We start from the raw sequence: 22541 nt of genomic DNA on the forward strand, positions 1-22541 counted from the left end.
GGGTGAATGATGCAATATCCAGGCGGCATTGAACCAAAGCCTAGTTCTTAAAGAGCAGTCTCAAAAGGGACCATGGTGCCAGGTATTCCAGCGCAGTAGCCTTGAGCATGTACCGTCAAGCAAATTAACCCAGGGACAGCTTCGTCCAAGTGCCCGGTACCCATTGCACTAAAAGGTAGCGAGCCCATTGCCACCATCACAAACGGGCTTCGTATTGGACAATTGAGTTCGACTGTTGAACGTTCTCAAGGAGAAAATGGCCATTTTTGCAATTGCTCCCGCGTTCCTCTCCACAGCTTTTTTTTTTTTTTTGTCTGCTGCTTCTGTTTTCCTTGAATCTCCTTCTCCTGACCTCCTCGTTCGCCGATTCAGGTTCTTAAATTACGCTTCTATTTGCTCCAGTCTGGAGCATCAGTCTGCAGCCTACAGTGTGTTTCCCGTCTTTCTGGTTATCTCTCTGCTCTAGCCGTTGCTGTTGCTCCTTGCCCGTTCTTTTTTTTTTTGGTGGCCTTCTATTCTAAGGTCTGCCAGTATAGCGCACTTTCAACCCGCAACTTGACAACCGGAGCATCCAATCCGTGCTTGCTCGCTGCATAGACCTGCTTGTTTCCCGACAACCAAGTGCCCGATAGCAAGATATGCCTGGAGGTCGCTTTTACGCTTTTATGTGATTTCCCGCGAATAAAAGCCCTGAACATGGTGTTACCATGACGATTGTGCAATTTATCCGACTGGCCCTATTTATTTTCTATTTATTTTTCTTCTGTTGTCATCCATGTGGAATAACTCGAATACATGATGCATTGCAATGAGGACAGATATAATAGAACAGCTAACAGAGTTCGTGTCTCTGAAAAGAAAAGGAAAGAGACCGTTGGAAAAATAGGAAACACGCTTGCAGTGCATATCCCCTCGCCTGGGACGCCAACATTTTCTTGGACGTGGGCATGGACACGGCCCATGGACATGCACTCACCCCCTTCTCTCTTTCTGTCTGACTCCTCTTTCTTTCTCTCTCTCCCTCCCATCCTATCACATCCCATCCCATTTTCTGTTTTGTGCGTGTCTGTTGGGTGCCAATGTCCTGTCTTGTGTCCCCGCTCCAAGCGCAGTACACTTTTTCACGCCTGCATGCATCCTTAGCATCTTCATCCGCAATTCAATTCTATCGATCGATACTTTACCTAACTTTGTCCAGCCGGTTGGCTATTTGCTGAAGCTGTAAGCTGTAAGCTGTTCATGTTCTTGGACACAAGAAAGAGAGAAAATTTTTGTATCTTTTGCTGCTCTCGTATTTGCTCTTCTACAAGTCCCTTCCTTTCCCTTCCCTTCCCTTCCCTTCTTCCCTTCCAAGGCTCCCTTCTCCTCACTCGACCCGCTTAACTTTTTTTTTTGTGCTCAGCACGACCCATTCACGACGTGCTCTACTCGCCGGAAGAAGAAGAAGAAGAGATAAACCCAGAACGCAACACGCCTCCTTTTAAAGGAAGAGTCTTACAAACAGCATTACAGCACACTGCACACTACACACTTCACGCCTGGAAGGGTGTCATCGCCCCATCGTTCATCTACCTTCAACCGCCTATCTAATCTACAATCACTCCAGCAGACATCCGCCCCTTCACTCAATCACCATTCCGATTCAGCCCTCTCTCTGCTGATTACCCACCTCAATACATCCAACTCTCTTACCATCGCGCAATCCGATACTTGCAACCAGCAACCATCGCGACCGGCGTCCTTTTTTTTTTTTTCCCTGTGGTGCTTAGAAAGCCCTCCAATACCGGCTTGGGCCTTCCTTCCCCTTCTTCTATCCCTTCTATCTACGTCCTTTGTTTCAATTGCCACGAATTAGGACACATTGCCACAAAGAGCTCTGCTCCTTCCCGTCCCACTCTTCCACCCCACGTCGCCTCTCTCAATTGGACATCATCCAATCTCACAGCACTTATTCGCGTCATGGGCCTGTGTCTATCTGCCGAGGAAAAAGAGCAGAAAGAGGTCAGCCAGACCATTGACCGGGGTCTAGAGGAGGATAACCGGCGACTCAAGAAGGAATGCAAGATCTTGCTACTAGGTATGTGAACGTGGACACACAGATATCCATCCATCTACCAGATTTTTTTTTTTTTTTTTTTTGTCCAGCTCACCATCATACTTGCACTCCCTCTTCATCTGGCCAAATTTGTCATCGCGAGATTTTTTTTTTTTCTTTTGTAACAAAGATATTGACCTCAACGGATATCGGGTTCCATCTTTTTCTTAAAAAAAAAAAAAAAAAAAAAAAAAGGCAGTGGAGAGTCTGGCAAGTCGACGATTGTGAAGCAGATGAAGGTCATCCATCAAGGCGGATACAGCACAGAGGAATTAGCGACTTACAAATTGACGGTGTACAAGAATTTGGTCGATTCTGCACAGTCGCTGGTGCTCGCCATGGAGAAGCTGCGATTGGAGCCCGCATTAGCCGAAAACAGGGCCAATGCCGACCGCGTTCTGGATTATCGAGTAGAGGCCGACCCTTATTTCACTCTCAGTCCCGATATCGTCAATGCAATCGACTCTCTCTATCATGACCCCATCACGGCGACATGCATGGAACGGTCGAGCGAGTTTTATATCATGGATTCTGCACCCTAGTAAGTGCCAACCTTACACCAAGACAAAGTCAAAGTCAAAGACAAAGTCAAAGACAAAGACAAAGACAAAAAAAAAAAGTGACTGCATGAAGCATTAGGCTGGTTTCTAGCAGTAAGGTAAAAAGAAAACCAGCACCACCCCTAATATGACGGCAAATATTGTCGAACTTTTTTTTTTTTTTTGCTGATGACATGTAATAGCTTCTTCAGTCAAGTGCGGCGCCTAGGTGCAGAGGATTACACACCCAGTGTGCAGGATGTGTTACGAGCACGGTCCAAGACAACGGGTATCTCAGAAACGAGATTCAACATGGGACAACTCAGCATACAGTAAGTCGCTTATGCTCCAGCGGCCCCCCCCCCCCCCCTGCGATACTGCCTGCTATTACACCACCATTATGGATTTCGATCGTGATCGAAATGGACAAAACGCATCATCGGGCCGTATTCTCACTCTATATTTGTCTTTGACTTTTTTTTTTTTTTTTTTTTTGGCGGGGGGTACAATAGTATGTTTGATGTGGGAGGTCAGCGCTCAGAACGAAAGAAATGGATTCATTGTTTCGAAGCCGTTACCTCCATCATCTTTTGTGTGGCCTTGAGCGAATACGACCAAGTGCTTCTGGAAGAATCAGGACAGGTAAGGCCATGTGCTGTTGATCTTTTATATCATTGAAATGGATGTGTGTGTGTGTGCTTTTACGTGGACTAATTTTGATATATTTTGTGGACGATAGAACCGGATGGCAGAGAGCCTTGTGCTTTTTGAGTCCGTCATCAACAGTCGCTGGTTCCTGCGGACTTCGATTATTCTATTCATGAACAAGATCGATTTGTTCGCAGCAAAGCTTCCTAAAGTACCGCTGGAGAGATACTTTTCAGATTACACGGGCGGTTCTGATATCAGCAAAGCAGCCAAATACATTCTTTGGCGCTTCACACAAACGAATCGAGCGCGTCTCCACATATACCCACAGTATGTGAATGAAAAAAAAAAAAAAAATGCGGCAGACAGATCTGTTGTACCTCTGGTCAAAATTGTTCTAATACTTACTCGCATGCGTTTATGCACTCCGTTTTCTTCTTTATAGCATGACGCAGGCTACGGATACGTTGAATGTAATTACCGCTTTATCTTTCTGACTTGGACAAAGGAGGATAACAGATCCGAAACGATTGTTTGCTATGATCGTTTGTCCTAGTCTGCAATGCGCTAACGACGAGTTTCACCCTTCTTTTTTTTTGTCGTCTCATAATTTGATCCGCATGTTGTCCCTCCCCCTCTTCCTCCAACTTCTTCCCCTTCCCTTCTTCCTCTTTAGATTCGGTAAGGAAAAAGATCTTTTGGAAGTGTCGTGGATACTCTTCACGCAAAAAAAAAAAAAAAAAAAAAAAAGGCATTTGCTTGATCAAAAAAACAAACCGTTAGCGTGTTGAACTAACAGAATATTCGTCCTTCTCCTTTTTTTTTTAATGAAAATGATTGTCATTTTTAGGCTCGTATTTGCGGCTGTCAAGGAGACCATCTTACAGAATGCATTGAAGGACAGCGGCATTCTGTAACAAGGCTGCAGGAGATTGGGGCAGCTCTATTTCGATCATCGAAGGATTGGCTTGTTTTCATCGACAGGAAGAGTCGTCTGGCTGTATGTTTATCTGCTCGAAAGGCGACCTTTTTTTTCCATGGCAAAAGTCCTCAGGTCCCAATGCTCCGCACTGTTAAAAAAAAAAAAAGAAAAAAAAAAAAGAAAGAAGGAAAGAGGTTAATATAGCCTAATTTACTTCTGGATGCAGCCAAGGAGACAGTCTGCGTTGCGGAGGATCTCGCGGAGACGTTTTCTTTATTATTCTGGATACTAGCAACCGATTTGCTCTTGGTAGTTGGGTGGATGGCTCGCTAGGACAAGGGAAGGGGTGGAAAATGAGCGGCACAATGGACCTGGAATCGACCAAAGTTGGTTTATCTTTGTTGGCTTGGCGTGTACGCATTCGGATGCATCTGTGTCGACTTTTTTTATCTTTTTCGTTTTTTTTTTCTTTTTTCTTTATTTCTCTCCCTCTCTCTCACTCATCCTTTCTCCGTATACTGTGTTTCTTTTTGTCCATGCTTCTTTGTTTTTACGTATATTCTTAACTATAACCTCACCTAATCATATCATAGCCCTTCTTTTTTTTTTTTCTCTTTTTTTCTTTTCCTCTTCCTTTTGCGTTTCTAGTTCCTATAGTTCCTGTAATCGTGTAATAATCCAATTTTTTTTCTCCGTCACCCTTACCGTCTCATGCAACTGTACTTTTGTATGTTTTTTTTGTACCGATCCCGAGAATATTTAACTCGATGCCACATGCACAGAAAGAGCCAGGCAGGACACGTGGGCCACGGGCTCGCAAGCAAAAACTGTCCCCCTCTGGCGGATGTTGAAAATAATACAGTTCAAAGAGAGCAAGCCCAAGGAAAGATGAGGGGTAGGGGTAGGGTAGGGGGGAAGGAGGAGCTGCTTTCTCCACAGTCCGTGCGTGTCCCCGTCCGTTGTCCCGTGCATCTTTTTTTTTTACCCCACGCAGTTTTCTTTCGTATGCGTGCCTTTCTGCAACATTTCAAGTGTGGCAACCAGCGGGAAGCAAGGGCGGACGCGCTTCTTTTTTTTTTTCTTTTTTTTTAGACCGTCCATCTATACTGGGATCGCGTCAAAATGCTGCATTGGCCCTAAAATGGTCTAGGACCTTACCCTGCCCTTTTTTTTTTTTTTTTGCGTACTATTTGGTACTACCTTGTAGTAAATTTCGACCCCATGGATGGATGGATAGGATGGGAGTCTTGTCAGGAAATATAGTCTTGTCTGTGGAGAACTAAATCTTGGGGTCTAATGATAAATATGATAAAAGTCTACGTGCGTTTTTTTTTTTTTTTTTTTTTTTTTCCTTGTTCCACAAGCATCAAAAAACAAGGGAAAACGGACATGTGTCCCATGATCCTCCACCCCCGGATTCCTGTTCCAGTCCCATGTGAACTATTTGAGGGCTATGCAAACATCAAAGGAAAAAAAAAACTAGACCAACGTACTTTTTATTTAATTGCATTGCATTGCATGACATGCCTTTTTTTTCTTCTTTTTTGATATGGACAAGGAAGAAGACTATCATGCAGAATATGTATTTTTTTTTATTATGTTATGTTTGGGCAGATAAGGAAATAGAAAGGACATGGTAGTAAACTTCACAAGACAAAAGAGAAGAACACAGAAAAGGGACAATAAAATATAACAGGGTCTTGAAAAAAAAAGACAACGTGTACAAAAGGAGTGGGGAGGTAAGGGAGTGAAGGGCGAGCTAGGTTGTTCGTTTTTTTGTGTGTTTTTCTGTAATCAAGATAAACTGATAACCGAATCGGGGCGCTCACTGCGCAAGATAGCAATTGGGGAATGGCGTTGCCAGAAAGAGATATGTACAAGTGTTGTCGGCTTCCCCCCTCCCCCCTCCTCACTCTTAGTCTTTCACAACTTCACCCTTGAGTGGGGGAGGTTATGTGAGGAAAAAAGAAAAGGACGTGATAACAAAGCAGCAAATTGCTAACGTGCACATGTGTGAGCGTCTGTATACGTGTGAAAAAAAAAAAAAGAAAGTACTCCCAAGGCAAAGCGAGAGGGTCGAAGGTTATCTGCATGCACAGTTGAAATCAGTGTACAGTAGACCCGGTAGAACGAGAGGACCGAAAGAAAAAAAAACGCGACGAAAGGATGGTCCCCCCGATGCACTCATGCATCCTTGTTTAACCCTAATCCAGCATCTGTCCGTTCAAAATCATGCTTCTCATCGGGCTGCTCGATCGAGAGTGTTTATCCTGGGGTTTCAACTTGTTGACTGCGTTTAGGTGCTGCTGCTGCTGCTGAGTGTTACTGATGTAGGTGTTACTGTTTGGCTGAGCACCAGCACTGACTGGGGCTGTATCATTGTTCATGTCAAAAGGGTGCTGTCCCGCAGCCCTGCCTGTCGTCGAGAACTTGCGGAAGAGGCTACCGGCGCCGTTGGCCGACGAGGTCGACGAATGGTTATTGATGCTGCTGCCGTGATTGTTCGCCTCCGCAGTAGTGCCGGTGACCATGGAAGGCGACGTGCCCGCAAACAGACTGGTTCTTCGACCGCGCTCGGTCGTCTGGGAGACCATTCAGCCAAAGGAGAGATAATCAACCGACCAATCATACCGATCGAACGTTTTATACATGCAGAAGATATGCACAGTCAGTGGCAACGGGGCGTCGTCCATCGTTCGTCATGCAACGGTCATATGAGAAAAAAAAAAGAATAAGATAAAATAAATGCATTCAAGTTAGTGTTCGTTCAGATATGTTCGTTTTTTTTTTGCCTTTCTCTTGCTGATTGAGAGGTATGTTTATGAACCCAGCATGCCTAAATGTTCGACATCCCACCTCCCCTCTTTCGCCACAACCTTACCTTCGAGCCGATAGTGCCATCGGCGGGAGGGGATCCTGCAATTTGATTCAACTGATTGAAGCTGCTCGAGAACCTGCGATGCAAGACTGGGACAGTTTGCGAGCCTGCCGCGGTGCCCGAGGGCACGCTGCTGCTATAATTGGGAGGGGTCGCGGCTGCGGGCGACAGGGGTGCGAATGCGGCTGAGAACGGTGTGGTAGTCGAACCAGAAACTCCGGGACTGCTTAGGAAGCCATTGCTTGGGTTTGCGATGATGGACGAGCCTGTGAAGGTCCTGGGGGAGGTTGCCGAGAGCGAAAAGGAAGAGGAGAAGGACCGCTGACGGGGGATGGAGATCGCGAGCGGAGTCGCGGCCGTGGTGGCAGAGGTGGACGAGGACGGATGGTCGGCCATTCCGTCCTTGAACTTGACACTGGCGTTGTTGGTGTTGGTCTGGGTATCGAAGGCGCTGGAGATGGACGATGTAGAGGCGGCTCGTTGGTGGGACATGTGTGAAAGGAGGAGGGGAGGAAGGGAGGACGGGGGGAGGGGAGAAGAAAAAAGAAATGGAAGAGTTGGAAGAGGGAAGGGGGGTATTGTTGCAATAGGGAGATACTTGGAGGATGAAAAGAGGATGAGAAGATGATGAAGAGAGAAGAAAAGGAGGGACTAGAAATGAAAAGAATGAAAAGAATGAAAGAAAGAAAGAAAAAAGGAAAGAAGGAAGGAAAGAAAAAAAGAAAAAGAGAAAATAGGAGAAGTACACAAGACAGGGACTGCAGCACCCTGTAGTCTATGTATGCAGCTGTATGTCGAGATATGCGGTCTACAGTAGTCTAGTAGGGACTTGCAGACGGGTCTACGCGTTTGTGTCCCATGGCTAGAATCCGATATGCAACCTTCTTTTTTCTTTTGCGGTCTCCCAATGGATGTACCCAGCCATCGGAACTTTGCCCCTCCACACACACACACGCACATAGACTACACACACATACTGCCGCACCGCCACACCGCCACACCGCCACACTGCCACACTGCCACACTGCCACACTGCCACACTGGCAGCAGGATATATTCCTTCTCCCTCTCTCTCTTTCTCACCTTCTCGCTTTCTTGCCTTCTTTCACTCCTTCACTCCTCCTCAATCTCTCTTGCTCTTCCTTACTCTTCCTTGCTCTTTCTTGTACTTTCTCTCTCGCGCGCGCTGGTCCCCCCTGCTCCCAGGGGTCACAAGGACACACAATCCACAAAGGAAGAAACCCTATTCTGCTAGCCATTCATTTCATTTAACCAACCAACCAACCAAACCAACCAAACCAACCAAACCCGAACCAAACCCGAACCAAGAAAAAAAGAAGCTTTCGTATAAATGTCAACCCGCCTTCCTGACCCACCTCCTCTCCCTCCTCACGCCCAAAGAACTAATGTAGCACAACAGACACAGAATTTACAGGGCAACGTTACTCTTCATCAACAACGCGAGTCCTAACAAACAAATCACACATGAGGTGGGAGGGAAGGAGCTTTGTGTTTTTTGTATTTTTTTTTCTTCTTCTTTAATTATATATTACAAGCAACGTAGTAGGCGAAAAGAACTATTACAAGGGAAAGATAAACGCAGCCATTTTGTGCAAGAAAACTGGGCAAGTCCACAGCGGAAAAAAAGCTTCACTATGAGTGAGAGGGGAGGGGGACGGGGGAGAAAGAAGCTAAGCTTTTAAAGTCCGGCAAGGGCAGCAAGACCGAGGGCGGCAACCGAGAGAACATAGGGCATGTTCATCTGGATCGAGGAAGCCATGGACTTGGTGGTGGTAGGGGTGGAGCCAGCGGGGGCAGATGCACTGGCAGATGCACTGGCGGATGCAGTGGGTGTGCTCGAGGCATCGCAGTGGAGGATGGGGGTCAAGCCGGAGATACCGGCGGTGGCCTCACCGATCTGGGTCGAGTTGCACACAGGGGTGGCACCGCTCGTGCACGAGGAAGCCGCGCCGGTGGCGGTGAACGCGGTCGTGGACCAGTGGCAGACACAGGCACGGGTCGCGGGCTTCTGGATGGCAGCAGCAATGCCCGTAACGTTGAGGTTGGCGGGGTTGAAGTTGTCCGTGAGCTCCTTCAGATCAGCGGCGCTGAGGGTCGAGCAGGAGGGATCCTTATCGAACGAGCCGAACACGCACTGGGTGCAGGTGTTGTTGTCGAAGCTCAGGGCGTTGACGCTAGCGACGGCGACGGCGGCAAGGGCGAGGGTCTTGAACTGCATGTTGACTATAAAAGGGATTGTAAGAAGGAGCTGCGGAGGTGTGTCTGTGACTGGAAGGTGAGGAGCGGGAGAGAGAGAAAGAGAGAGAGGGAGAGAAAGACCAAAAGGTATTTATATGTCTTTTTTGTAGACGAATGGTGGAGCCGGGGGGGGGGGGGGGGAGGGGGTGATAGAGTCAGCAGCAATGAAGTGAAAGATAAATTGTTGTGTTCCGTTAAGTGTAATGGAAGGCAAACGGGCGAATGCATCCAACCTTGTTTCTTTAGAGCTGCTTACTGCCTCCTCCTACATGTACTGTGTGTACTGTGCATCCACAGGGCAGGTCTCCTCAGTCTAATGCAACCTGGATGCAGCCCGGTGCATGCCTGCTTGTCCTGTTGAGAGCACTTTTCTGTTGTTTCTCCATCTCACATTCCTTTCTCCCCCTCTCTCCTTCCCTCTCTACCCCTGCGTATTTTATTTACCCACACACAACAACGTATTGGTTAAGCCTTGTTGTTGTGTATGCGGCTCGCTTATCCGTAAGTAAAAAGAAAGTACCAGAGGGAAGGGGCAGCGTACTGTACGCAAGGACAGGTGCAAGCAACATTTTGACGGGGGTCGGGTATACGCAGTAACGGTTCGTCTGCATTTGCGCCCCTCTTTGTGTGTCTGTATCTGTGTCTGTGTCTGTGTACACTCCACCCACAGACATTCTCTGTTGTTGACCCAGAAAAATTATAATCCGATCGACAGTCTGTGGGTCATCAGAAAACAGACCAACAAATGATGTCCGTTCATTCTTATACATGTTACGAACACGAAACAAGCAAGCCAAGCCAAGCCAAGCAAAGCAAAGCATCTCTTTCCCATCTAGACAACATGTGCAAATATGTGGAGCAAATGAGACAAAAGAAGCAAAATAAGCAAAAAAAAAAAAAAAGCAGACATGCGCAGACATACTCATGGTCAGAAACCTAGGACTGGGGACACGTACATACCTAGGGTGATGTGGGGTGATCTGGCGCCATCCCTTCAATGTCCTAGTGGAGGAAAACTTAAGGCATGTTTTTGTGTGCGATGCAACAAAAACCTGTTGAGCACATACAACTATAAAACGCTAGAAAAAAAAATAAAGGCGGGGGGGCAAGCGAGCGAGCCGCAGAACTAAAACCTTGCGCTTTTTCCACCACACCAGCAGGTCCCCCCCTCGTCGATCCGACTAACATCTAGGGAGGGCTCTCTTCAGTCCCGGTCCATTCACACGCTTCTTCCTTCTTCCTTTGGTCACAATCTGTGAGACGATCGATTCTCTTCCCTTCAGGATGTTGTAGTTCCATGCGTGCGTCTCTAGTGAAACAAAATACAAATAAAAACAAATAAAAAGAAACGAAATAAACATGATCGTGGAGTGGGATAAAGTAGCATAAGCAGCCAGTAGTCCAGTAGAGACTAGCTGGGTAGCCTGACGCGAAAAAAAAAAAGTAATAATAATAATATAAAGAGCCCTGCAGTAATTCACCGCGTACAAGGGGGGATCCTAACCCTCATCCTCCCCAAACATGATCCTTTTGCAAAGCGCTATCAATTATGAAGCTAGGGTTCCACAAACCCCTCATTGGCCAACGGCGCAGTGGCCTGATTTTTTTTTTTTTTGTTTTTTGTGTGTGTGTGGGTGAAAATTTGTTTTCGATGTTCACATGCGTTGCTCAGCGCTTTTTTTGTGCGTTGCGTAGTAGTTTTACATTCCGTGCGTGCATCCGTTGGAGAGAAACGCGTCTGTAGTCTATGCAAGGCCGCCGTAGAAGAATAATTAAAAAAAATAATTATATAGATTTACAGTACATGTAGACTACCGTCCTTTTTCATCCTTGGATATACATACAAATGTCATTATCAAGAAAACTGCCGAACACAAAAGACGTGCGCTCTTTAGAACCATTATTAACATTATTATCCGTATAATAAATAATAATCTGCATCCAACATCCAAAAAAAAACCGTGCAGACGCGTTCATCAGTCTAAAAAAGTAATCGACAAAGCCTGGTGTCCCTCCCTGTAGCCTTCCCCTCACCTTCTTATCTATTAGACCATCTCCTTCGTCGCTGACACAAAGGGGGGGGGACTATGGGAACCAAATGTTAAAAAAAGTCGTCTCCTGCCAGTCGCCTTTTCTGCTCTCGTCTCAAAAAAAGAGCCGACCTAAAAGGGCTTTTTCATTGTCCGCAACGCGCAGCAGCAGGATTCACCACGTTGCTGTGCACATACACCTCATCCATGGGCTCTGTTCATCCAGGCTTTTTCTAAGATCCTGACGCTGCTCCATGAACGTCTTCAAAGATCATGCAATCCAAGCAGGGCATGAGAGAATTACTTTCAAAACAAAACAAAGTGTTTTAATGAGAACAAACAGATTAGAAAATGGAACAGATGTCATTAGAAAAGAAAGAGAAAAGTCAATGATATATCTACAAAGAACTATGCAAGCAAAATGCAACAGGACAGGATGATGACAAGAGGCGAGAGTGCGTTGGAGGATGGGGGGGAATATGTCTCTAAAATCTATAAAGCGATCATAATAGTCATAGTAAACAGCCTCAAGACGTTTTTCTCAAAGGTGACTTAAAAGTCCTCCTCAGAGTCAGAGACCTCCTCGCCACGCTTCTTGGCAGCAGCACGACGCTTCTGCTTGTCCTTCAACTCCTTGCGGGACAACTTGCGGGTAGACTTGACCTTCTCGACGTTACCGAAGGCATCGATCTTGACCTCCTCCTCCTTCATGACAATCTTCTCCAAGTTCTTCTGGGTGTAGTTCTGGCCAGAGACAGTGAGCTCTCCAGCAATGACCGACCACTTCTCAACAGTGACGCTGTCAGTGAACTCGCGGTTGTGGGAAATGATGACGACTCCACCGCCGAACTCCTTGATGGCACCCGACAAAGCTCCGAGAGAGTCGCGATCCAAGTAGTTGGTGGGCTCGTCCAAGACCAATAAATGGGGGTTAAGCCACATGGCGGCGGCAAGGACGACCTTGACCTTCTGACCACCAGAAAGACCGCGGATACGGCTGTGGGTGGAGAACTCAGCATCCAATCCAAGATCTCCCAAGTGCTTCTCGACCTCGACGGCAGTCAAGGAGCGGGTCCAGGCACCAGCCTTGGCGGCCTCCTTGTCGTCAAAGGCCTGAAGGACCTTCTCGAAACCCCACTCCTCCAACTTCTCACGAGGAATCCAGGCGTTATCCTCGTACGAGCGGCCAACGAACTGAACCTCGTACTCGAAGGTGCGCTTGGCCTTGCGACGTCCGTAAAGATCCTCGATCTGGACCTTCTCAATCTTCTCGTTGATCTCCCACTGGATGAACTTCTTCATCTGAGCCTCCTCCTCGGGCGAGATCTGGCGAGTGGCCTTGTTGTTCATCTCACGATCCTCGCCATACTGGTAACGCCAGCGAATGTACTCGTTGGGGGTCTTGTCCAAGTGCTGCTCGACGTGGTGGAAGGCGTGCTGGGCGACGTAGGCGACACGGACGTTGGGGTGCTTGGTGACGTTACCGTCAGTGGGGACGGTCTCACCGGTCAAGACCTTAATGAGGGTCGACTTACCGGCTCCGTTGGGACCAATGACAGCGACACGAGAGTTGAGCGAGACCTGGCACGACATGTTCTTAATGGTCAACTTGTCGGAACCGGGGTAGGCAAAGTCGATGTTCTGGAGCTTGACAAGGGCCTTATCCTTGGACTTGACACCATCCAAGAAACCGGGCTCGGGGAGCTTGAAGGCAATGGGCGAAGCCGACAACTCGTAGTAGGAGCGACCAGCGGGGTACTGCTCGACAAACTTGGACAAGTTACCCTTGTACTTCTTCAACTTGCGGGTCTCGTAGTGGATAATACCCGTGCAGACAGTGTCCAAGAAGCTCGAGTCGTGGGAAACGATCATCGAGGTGACGTTGGTGAGGGAGGTGAGGTAGTTCTGCAACCAGGCGACGTTGGCAACATCCAAATGGTTGGTGGGCTCGTCCAGCAACAAGATATCGGCGTTCATCAACATGGCACGGGCCAACTCCAACTTCATCTTCCAACCACCGGAAAGGGAACCGACGGCCTGCTCCTGCTTCTCCTGGTCGAAACCGACAGACTCGAGCATTTCAATGACGTTCTTCTTATCGAGGTTCTTGATGTTCTCGTCGTTGAAGATGAAGGTGGTGACGGGGAGATCAGCATCCTCAGCCTGGAGGTTGTGCTCGACAAAGACAGTGCGGAGCTCATCGGGCGAGGGGAAGCCCTCGAGCTGGCCCTCGGCAATGGCACGCATGAGGGTCGACTTTCCGACACCGTTGGGTCCGCAAAGACCGTAACGCTGACCACGGCGAAGGTTGAGGCGGGTCTTGTTCAACAGAATCATACCACCATAGGCGAGGGAGAATTCACAGTCGCAGAGCAACTCACCCTCCTCAACATCAGCAACAGCGGCGTTAGAGAGAGCGTTCTTGGTATCGTAGTCGACGTAGTAGGCGTTAAGGTCCGCGGCCAGGGCAGCGACCTCGGCATCAGAGCCGACGACAGCGAGGTAGGGGGCAACGGAGGAGACCCAGGCGTCCTTCTCGAAGTTGCGGGAAGCAATCAACTCTGCGCAAAGGGTCGAGACGTAAGCAAGGAGGGTAGCAGAGAAAGCATCCTCCTTGACAAAGGTAGCCTTGGACTTGAGGACCTCGAGGACCTCGGCGGAAGAGACAGTGTAGGCAATGGTAACGACCTGATCCTTGGAACCGGGCTCACCACCACCGACACGGACCAAGGTGGAGCGGGCACGCTCAGCAACGCTGCGGAGCTCGGGGGAGGCACCGATCTCGATCATGCGGTCCAAGCCGGGCAACAACTTGGGCAAGAACTGTTGAGCGTGAGCAGGGTTCTCGACGAGCTTGCACATGTTGTCGATAATAACGGCGGTCTGACGCTGGATAGAGGGGGTACGCTCAGCAAGACCACGGACCAAGAGGGGGCACATGATGGCGAGGGTGGGCTCCTCGACGGTGGTGACGAAGGTGGTGGCAGCGAGCTGATGAATGCACTCGGCAGCCTCCTCGGGACGGTTGATGCATCCAACCAAGTAGGGGATGGAGGAGATCAAATCGGGGTTACCGACGACGTTGAAGCAGTCGGTAGTGGTCTTGGTGGCCTGGTTACGGACCTCAGGCTTGGAATCCCACATAGCCTCGCTGATAATGGGGATGATATCAGAAAGAGCAGCAGAGATTTGCTACAGAGATGGAAAAAAAAAGAAAAAGTTAGACACACTGTATTGTAATTCCTGACAATCGCCTTGCTGCGGTTCTCATTCTTGTACTCCCGAACAAGATCGAGTTGGACACAAGTATTGATCCTTACCTGAGGAGCGGACTCGGTCAAACCAGACAAGATATCCAAAGCACCGATCTTTGACTGCCTGTAAAGCAAATGACAACAATAATAAGATCGAGTTAGTAATTGAAATGAAGAGCTGCTGAACAGCCAAAAGAAGACCAGTATGAGAAAGATGCTTACCACTTCGATTCCTTGATGGCATGGAAGATAACAGGCAGCAAAAGACGGACGGCATATCTGGTAGGGAGAGCCATGATGGCCTTGGAGGCAACACCAGCGGCCTGGCGGACAGGGGCCATCTTGTCCGTGTAGAGCTCAAAGACCTTGGGCATCTGAGGGATCAAGAATGGCTCGGCAGCCTGACCAAAGGTGGTGGCCAAAGAGCCGAGAGCGAGAAGAGCACCCTCACGGTGGGGGATGGACTTCTTGTTCTCGAGGAGAGGCGAGAGGCTCTCGATGATGGCGACGGACTTGACAAGACCCTCGGACTTGGCGAAGGCGGCAAGGGCGTCGGCAGCGGCCTGACGCTGCTCCGTGTTCTCGGCCTTGACGATAGCATCAATAAGAGGGGCAGACATTGTGTGGAAGGGGGTGCTTGGGATTACCGGGGGAGAAAAGAGAGGAAGGATAGGTTGGCAAATGAGTGGAATGGTGCGGGTTGGATGGAGGTAGGGTGATGCGGAGGTAATGCCAAATCCCAGCAGGTATTGATGCGGATGAAGGGGAGAAAGAAAGGGAAGGAGCAGATGGTGCCCTGCGGCCGGTGTCCTTTTAAAGGGCGGGCTGGCCAAAACAACCGTTGATAAAAAATTTCTTATTGGTCGAGGCCAGGGCAGGAGCAGTCACCAGAGCCATCCCCTGGGCCCTGTCTCGATCAGCATCACCCAGAAGATCCCCCGGCTGTTGGACAAAAGGAAAAAAAAAAAAAAAAAAAAAAAGTAAAGGGCAAAGATAACCAATGGAGGCACGATCTAATGAAGGGCCAACCGTCATCAGGATCCTCATTCGTGGGACCAGCGCACAGGCATCGTGTCCGTGTCCGTATCCGGCAATTGTGAGGCTTTCTTCTTTGTCCGTGCTCAACGGTCCATGTTTCTGTTTCTGTTTCTTATTCTGACTCTGTCTGTATTCAGGGCAAAAGGGCGCTGTGCATTCAGAGTGCGCTTGGATCGCTCGAGCCAGGGGGAAAAGGGCCATTGTGCTTTATTACGCAGGGCATCCATGGGGAGTGTAATTCTAGTAGACTATGCGTTTATCTCATTCCTTGTCCTTGGTGACCATGGGCTCATGGAACATTTTTGATGATACACCAAGTTAGGTTTGTCTGCCAAGTCCTGATAACAAGTGTCCTATGCTTCCATAACATCTGTACAATACTAATGATCGTGCTTTATCCTCGTCGACGATTGATATCCTTGGACTTCTTATGATTGCGTCGAGAGAACTAGAGAGAAAAAGAAGAAGAAAAAAAAAAAAAACCTGTGTGTAAGAGAGAGAGAGAGAGAGAGAAAGAGGAGATTGAACCAGAGATGTGCGACGTGCGTGAGAAAACCATCGGGACAAGGACTGGTTGCGGCGATAGGCGATGTTGAAGATGCCCGCCTCCGGGATGCCCTTAGGCGCATCTGTGCTCTGTACATGTGCAGTACCTGATGTTATCAGCGGCGGAATGTCTTTGGTCGCCCGCAACCGGAGATCGGCCTCTGAACTTTTTTTTTTTTGAAGTGTCCTTGGGGGAGGGGGCCTCGATAGTATTCCTCACGTACATGTATATGTGCTGGATCACTAGCACGTACAGAGGCAGAGGAGCGGCCAATCACAGGCGGCGATGGCAGATAAGGCGAATGGCGGTGTTTTTTGTTTTTATTTATTTTTCGCAGGCAGCAGACAGCAGACAGCAGCAGAGCAGAGCGGTGCAAAGAGGGCGGAAGACTGAAGAGTCACCGCGTATCGAATCAAAATAAAGTCGAGGAAAACAAAAGTCCTTTAAGGTTGAGATGACCCCGCACTTTTTCTCTGGCGAGTTGCCATATATAACCTGCCCCCGCCTCCTCCCTCGCTTTCTTCTTCTTCTCTTCTCTCTTCTCTTCTCTTCTTCTCTTCTCGATTGCTTGCTTGCTTGCTCCTCACCTCACCCCTTTCCCCTCTCATCAACCTCTCCAAGAAAAAGGTAACCATGCGCTTCTCTCTTTGCTGTTCTTGACCTGCCCCTCCTCCTCCTCCTCCTCCTCCTCCAATCGTTCCTTTCGCTTTGCTCCACTATCCTGGACATCGGCGACTGCCCACAATTTACAGGACAGGCGCACGGCTGCATTCAACCGCGATTTGATGGGCGGAGAAGATAAAGAGGAAGGTTCTGGAGGGCATGGTCACATATCGCCCGCTTCACTGAATCCGTGAATGCCCGCATGTGAACAGACCTGAGAAAGGGAGTCACCGTCCAGATGGGGTGGGGGCTTCTCCTCGTGCTTGCTACAATGCCCCACCAAATAAGAGATTATCCATCTATCTGACGTCCCCCGACCGCGATTCCCAGGAACATCGACATGGATCGAACTGGGGTGTTCGCTTTATTTTCTTATGACTGATCTTTTGTCCTCTCTCTCTCAACTTTCCTTTGATCTGCTCAATCAGACATCCTCTCAAAATGGCCAAGATCGACTCCTGGAACGCCGGCATGAACACCCCCCTCCAGCAGGAGGATCCTGAGATCTACACCTTGATCCAGAAGGAGAAGTACCGCCAGTACTCTGGTCTCGAGTTGATTGCTTCCGAGGTAGGGATCGCTGAATGAGACACGAAAATAGGGAGGCAATTTGCAAGCATGAATAATCCCCCATCGTACTAACGATTGCTGCCGACTCGACTCGCTATTACCACCAAATAGAACTTCACCTCCCAGGCTGTCATGGAGGCCAACGGATCCGCCTTGACCAACAAGTACTCCGAGGGTCTTCCCGGCGCCCGTTACTACGGTGGTAACGAGTTCATCGATCAGATCGAGAACCTGTGCCGCAAGCGCGCTCTTGACGCCTTCGGTCTCTCTCCCGAGGAGTGGGGCGTCAACGTCCAGCCTTACTCTGGAAGCACTGCTAACTTTGCTGCCTTGACCGCCATGATCCAGCCTCAGGACCGCATCATGGGTCTCGACCTCCCCTCCGGTGGCCACTTGACTCACGGCTACCAGACCGCCAAGAAGAAGATCTCCGCCACCTCGATCTACTTCCAGTCCATGCCCTACCAGGTCGATGCCACCACCGGCCTCATCGATCTCGACCGTCTCGAGGAGAACGCCAAGCTGTTCCGCCCCAAGGTCCTCATCTGCGGTGCCTCGGCCTACCCTCGTGAGTGGGACTATGCCCGCTTCCGCAAGATCGCTGACCAGCACGGTGCCTATCTCATGTCGGACATGGCTCACATCTCCGGTCTCGTTGCCGGTCAGGAGGCCGAGTCGCCCTTCAAGTACTGCGATGTCGTCACCACCACCACCCACAAGACTCTCCGTGGTCCCCGCGCCGGTTTGATCTTCTTCCGCAAGAACAAGGATGCCAAGGTCGAAAAGGGCGAGGATCTTGAGAGCCGCGTCAACCAGGCTGTCTTCCCCTCGATCCAGGGTGGTCCCCACAACAACACCATCGCCGGTATTGCCGTTGCCCTCAAGCAGGCTGCCAGCCCCGAGTTCAAGTTGTATGCCAAGCAGGTTATTGCCAACTCCAAGGCCCTTGCCGCCACCTTGGTCAAGCACGGTTACAAGATCGTCACCGATGGCTCGGACAACCACTTGATTCTCTGGGATCTCCGCCCCAACAAGTTGACCGGCAGCAAGGTCGAGCGCATCTGCGACATGGCTTCCATCACCCTCAACAAGAACTCTGTCTGTGGCGATGTTTCGGCCGTCACCCCCGGTGGTGTCCGTCTCGGAACCTCGGCCTTGACCTCCCGCTCGTTCAAGGAGGATGACTTTGTCAAGGTCGGCGAGTTCTTGCACCGCATTGTCCAAATCGCTCTGGATGTCCAGGCCAAGGCCGGCAGCAAGCTGATGAAGGACTTTGTCGCTGCCTTGGAGGGCAACGAGCAGGTTGCTCAGCTCAAGAAGGAGGTCGAGGCCTTTGCCACGTCCTTCCCCTTCCCCGGCTTTGAGATCACGGAGGACATGAAGGCCTCCCACTAAAGTGGAAAGTGGGTATAACAAATGATTTTGATGCTTTGCATGCTCAACCATGCGGATCAAATTAGCCCCCTCAATCTTCTCATCTTTTCTGTGCACATTTCGAGCCCGTATCCAATTCTTTCCACTCTCTGTTTATAACACTTTGTTATTTTTTTCCCGCGAAATGGCCTTGTGGTCGGTTACTGCCATACCATTTTCGACTGTACCATAGAACCCCCCAAAAGCATCAGTTACCGATATTCAACATTATCACTAAAAAATAATGAAGTTGAAACACCTAAAAAAAAAAAATGCAATCGCTGTAAAGACCATGACATACAATTAGGATGGTATTTTATTCTATCAAGTCCCACAGCTTATCCTCGGATACCAGCACCGTATTCGCGATTCCATTCCTCAAAGGACTGAAGACTCTGTGGACTGACCGATGGTCGGATCGTCTGCAGCGCGTGCACAAAGTCCTGGTACTGGATCGGTCGTACCTGATCTGCAGGCGTATCCAACAATGTCTCTCCCAGTGACCGGAGTGGTCCCAATGCTGCATCCTTGGCGAGCGCCGTGATGTCCGAGCCTGAATAGCCCTCTGTCTGCTGCACCAACCTATTCATCTCGCTTGTTGAGAGGTGATAATCCTGCCCGCATAACAGCTTCATGAGCAAAGAACGCCGTGTTTCTGACTCGGGTAAAGGGATATAAATGCGCTTCACGAACCGACGCCGTGCTGCTTCGTCCAGTTCCTGGGGTCGGTTGGTGGCGCCCATCACGAGAACGCGGTCGTCAGAATTGGATCCTGCTCCATCAAATTGCAACAAAAATTCGGTCTTGAGCCGCCTGCTGGCCTCATGTTCGTTTTCAGACCGCTCCGTCAATATGGAATCGATCTCATCTGAAGACCAAAAAAAAAAAAAAAAAAAAAAAAAAAAAAAAAAAAGATACACCGAGTGAATGAAGCAGCACGGTGTTAGTAAAAAAAAAAAAAAAAAATATGCAGTATGCTCAGAAAATTATTTGCCATTGGTGCCCATAATTCTTCACTCACCGATAAAGATGACGGCCGGCTGTAGCTCCCTTGCGATCGCAAAGAGCGTCCTGACCAGCTTTTCTGATTCGCCCACAAACTTGGAGGTAAGAGAGCTGGCGCTGATCGAAAAAAATGTTGACTTGGATTCCTGTGCGACCGCCTTTGCTAGCATCTACATAGTTTGGTGTTAGAAAATCCGGCTACCCATAGCAAAGAATCCAGACACAGGCGCAAAGTATGCAGTAGCAACCCATCGTACAGTTTTACCGGTTCCTGGGGGTCCAAAAAGCAAAACTCCTTTGGCGGGTGCTCTCAGTCCAGTAAAGAGCTCTGGCCGCAAGGCTGGCAATATCACGATTTCCTTCAATGCTTGTTTTGCGAATGTGAGGCCCGCTATTATGAATGCGCATCGAAACAACGTATTATTAAACAATACTCAAGCAGCACAAATTGACAAAGAGATAGACTCGTCATTGCCCATGGATTACCAATATCGTCCCAGGTGACAGCAGCTCCGTCGATCATGATTTCGTTCAGGATCAGGTTGGCGAGCTTGGCGTCAATGTTTTTCAAGCGAGAAATCTTGCTCTTTGTCTCTGCGAGAACTGACGGCTGCCCTGTCGCTGTTGCTCCTCCTGTTGAACCTCCAATCGCAGTTCCAGCAGGTCTCTTGCGTCCTCCTGTGATCGTTCCTGGACGTGTAGTCCCTGTGCGTGATGGAGTAGTGAGCCTAGCAGCTGCTCCAGAAGTGCTGGTCAGTGTATGCTGTCCAACAGAACCATTGTTTGGATGAGGTCGCTTGGAAAGAGTCGCTGTCGACGACCTTGAAGCTGTTACAACATTAAACACTGGATCACCGCCCCCAGAATGACTTGAGGATGTTGGGACGGTCCTGCGTATTGAGGTTGGTAATGATTGAACAGAGGATGTTTGGAAAGTCGAGCTGTTGCGCTCGGCTGGTGATGACACCTCTGAAGTGTTTGCCCCGCCAGAGATAGCAGACCCTACAGCCTGTATGGCACTCGAGACTGCGGACGAAAAGAATGATCGCGAAGAAGATCCTGCTGAACTTCCCCGAATGTTCATTTGTGCTAGAAGGTCCTTATCGCTAGACCCGTTCAATCTCCGCGTTAAGTCCTCGACTCGACTCTCGACTGCCTGCAAGTTCTGGCGCATCTTTGGCCCAAGCACCTCAGATTCCCGGAACTCAGCGTCTGTTACATAGCGGATATTGAGCGCCTCCTTCAATGTTTGGATGCCCCTTCTATAGCTTTCGAGCGCCTTTGTATAGTCGCCATTGGTATCGTAGTCGAGGGCCGTATTGATTTGGTGATACGCCTCGTTATGCTTGCGCTTTTGCAGCTCGAGAGGAGAAGTGCCCGGAGATGATGGTTGTGATATTCTGGTAGTGCCGCGACTCGGGGACGAAGCACCTGTGTTAGTGATGCTCTGTCTTGACATGGATCGTTGTGGTTTGCGAACAGGGATGGGCTTCAAGCGCGTACTTTTCCTGTTTGGGATGGCTGGTAGTCCAGTTTCTTTGCTGCTGAAGCGACGATAACAATAGACAATGCTGATGAGAGTAAAGAAGACAGCCAATGCTAAAGCCCCCTGTATTGCGGCGCTTCTTGTTAAGACAAGTGTCTTCCAGTGGGAGATGAACAGGCGAGCAGGTGATGTAGTTGAAGTGATGGGACGAGTCGGCTTGGCAAAGGCCCCCTTGAAGAAGAATGAGAATCCGTCGTGGCGGGCGTTGAGAAGCCAGTATCGCAGCGAGTCGGTGACAGAAGCGCGTTCGAGTTCGATGGTCCTGCCCGGCATGCGGATGCTGAGTGTGGAGTGTGGAGCTGTTCGAGAGCAAAGCAATGCAGGAAACCCAGCTGCTTGGTGGCGGTGCTCAGGGCGATTGGCCGTGACTGTTGGAATCAAACCCGTCCATTATTGGCCAGTTACGGAATCGCGTATCCACCAGCGAATCCCGACGCGGCACAGGGATGTTTTTGGATACCCATCGCGCGTTTTACCGCGTCTCAAGCACGCATCGGATACAAATCCACAGATCTATTATTCGACTTGCGCTGGCTGTGCGCTACAGCAACGCGCAGTAAATAACACAGCTCTGACCTCATAGAAGTTGGCCCCTGCTGTCAATGGGCATCACCCTGTTGACACCCCCGCAGCTGCGAAAGTGAAGGCGATTGTCAGCCCAAACAGACACTACGCCCAGCAATCCTGTTGTATATTTTGCTTAGCGCTCCGCATCGCCCGTTATTGCCGTCATGATGCACAAAAAGAGGTACAGGAGGCTACAGGAGCAATATTTTATTTCTTACCCCCTATTCTCGGCAACTCGTGGAGACCCAAAAAAAGCGATATGGTTATAAAATAGGTGGCCAGATGATTGCCGGCGTAAAAATACACGCGGATGAACAGCGCGTGACAGGGCCATGGCAGAAACCAAGGGGGCTAGCAGCGAGGCGGACAAACAACCCCTGGGTCGTCCTTGCGGACAGCATGATTGTCATTATCCGGTAAGCAGGCCAAGAAAGAGTAATACAAATGAAGTGGCGAGGACGACATACATACAGCACACATTTGTCATCGCCGAGGGGAGGGGATGACCCTTTATGTGCCTACGTGGGCATGCAAGGGCGACATGGATGGCGGCTCTGTCGACCTCTT

The 22541-nt window shown here is 49.4% G+C and overlaps 8 protein-coding genes across 8 annotated transcripts; 4 read left to right on the forward strand and 4 right to left on the reverse strand.

Moving 5' to 3' along the window:
* The first annotated feature begins 1551 nt into the window (after positions 1-1551).
* On the forward strand, positions 1552-4557 carry BC939DRAFT_207292 (G protein alpha subunit). Its single transcript, XM_051550665.1, has 8 exons — positions 1552-2077; positions 2291-2636; positions 2838-2966; positions 3147-3276; positions 3374-3612; positions 3728-3755; positions 3959-3963; positions 4133-4557. Exons 1-8 carry the CDS (start codon positions 1960-1962, stop codon positions 4197-4199), a joined length of 1062 nt encoding a protein of 353 aa, XP_051410770.1. The 5' UTR covers positions 1552-1959; the 3' UTR covers positions 4200-4557.
* A 1569-nt stretch (positions 4558-6126) lies between these two features.
* Positions 6127-7833, reverse strand: BC939DRAFT_207334 (uncharacterized protein). Its single transcript, XM_051550666.1, has 2 exons — positions 7086-7833; positions 6127-6786 (listed from the first exon to the last, which is right to left on the reverse strand). The coding sequence occupies exons 1-2, from the start codon at positions 7572-7574 to the stop codon at positions 6409-6411; spliced, it is 867 nt and encodes a 288-aa protein (XP_051410771.1). The 5' UTR covers positions 7575-7833; the 3' UTR covers positions 6127-6408.
* Positions 7834-8078: 245 nt separating this feature from the next.
* BC939DRAFT_455751 (uncharacterized protein) lies at positions 8079-8444 on the reverse strand. The gene has a single exon (XM_051556230.1). The coding sequence runs from the start codon at positions 8339-8341 to the stop codon at positions 8162-8164; it is 180 nt and encodes a 59-aa protein (XP_051410772.1). The 5' UTR covers positions 8342-8444; the 3' UTR covers positions 8079-8161.
* BC939DRAFT_455752 (uncharacterized protein) lies at positions 8361-9464 on the forward strand. The gene has a single exon (XM_051556231.1). It carries the CDS (start codon positions 8837-8839, stop codon positions 9380-9382), a length of 546 nt encoding a protein of 181 aa, XP_051410773.1. The 5' UTR covers positions 8361-8836; the 3' UTR covers positions 9383-9464.
* An 81-nt stretch (positions 9465-9545) lies between these two features.
* On the forward strand, positions 9546-10658 carry BC939DRAFT_207343 (uncharacterized protein). The gene is made up of 2 exons (XM_051550667.1): positions 9546-9842; positions 10502-10658. The coding sequence occupies exons 1-2, from the start codon at positions 9669-9671 to the stop codon at positions 10598-10600; spliced, it is 273 nt and encodes a 90-aa protein (XP_051410774.1). The 5' UTR covers positions 9546-9668; the 3' UTR covers positions 10601-10658.
* Positions 10659-11923: 1265 nt separating this feature from the next.
* Positions 11924-15245, reverse strand: BC939DRAFT_504405 (armadillo-type protein; the record flags this gene model as incomplete). The annotated part of the gene is made up of 3 exons (XM_051560524.1): positions 11924-14563; positions 14692-14749; positions 14848-15245. 3 exons carry the CDS (start codon positions 15243-15245, stop codon positions 11924-11926), a joined length of 3096 nt encoding a protein of 1031 aa, XP_051410775.1.
* A 1911-nt stretch (positions 15246-17156) lies between these two features.
* Positions 17157-19117, forward strand: BC939DRAFT_425263 (serine hydroxymethyltransferase). Its single transcript, XM_051553152.1, has 2 exons — positions 17157-17443; positions 17555-19117. Exons 1-2 carry the CDS (start codon positions 17315-17317, stop codon positions 18836-18838), a joined length of 1413 nt encoding a protein of 470 aa, XP_051410776.1. The 5' UTR covers positions 17157-17314; the 3' UTR covers positions 18839-19117.
* A 77-nt stretch (positions 19118-19194) lies between these two features.
* On the reverse strand, positions 19195-20411 carry BC939DRAFT_398679 (P-loop containing nucleoside triphosphate hydrolase protein; the record flags this gene model as incomplete). The annotated part of the gene is made up of 4 exons (XM_051552435.1): positions 19195-19724; positions 19878-20031; positions 20119-20252; positions 20348-20411. Coding segments are annotated over 4 exons (882 nt in total), but the record flags the coding sequence as incomplete, so codon positions are not given.
* Positions 20412-22541: the final 2130 nt, after the last annotated feature.

Source organism: Gamsiella multidivaricata, assembly GCF_025024155.1.
Source record: "Gamsiella multidivaricata strain RSA 2152 chromosome Unknown BC939scaffold_45, whole genome shotgun sequence".
Taxonomy (NCBI): Eukaryota; Fungi; Mortierellomycota; class Mortierellomycetes; order Mortierellales; family Mortierellaceae; genus Gamsiella; species Gamsiella multidivaricata.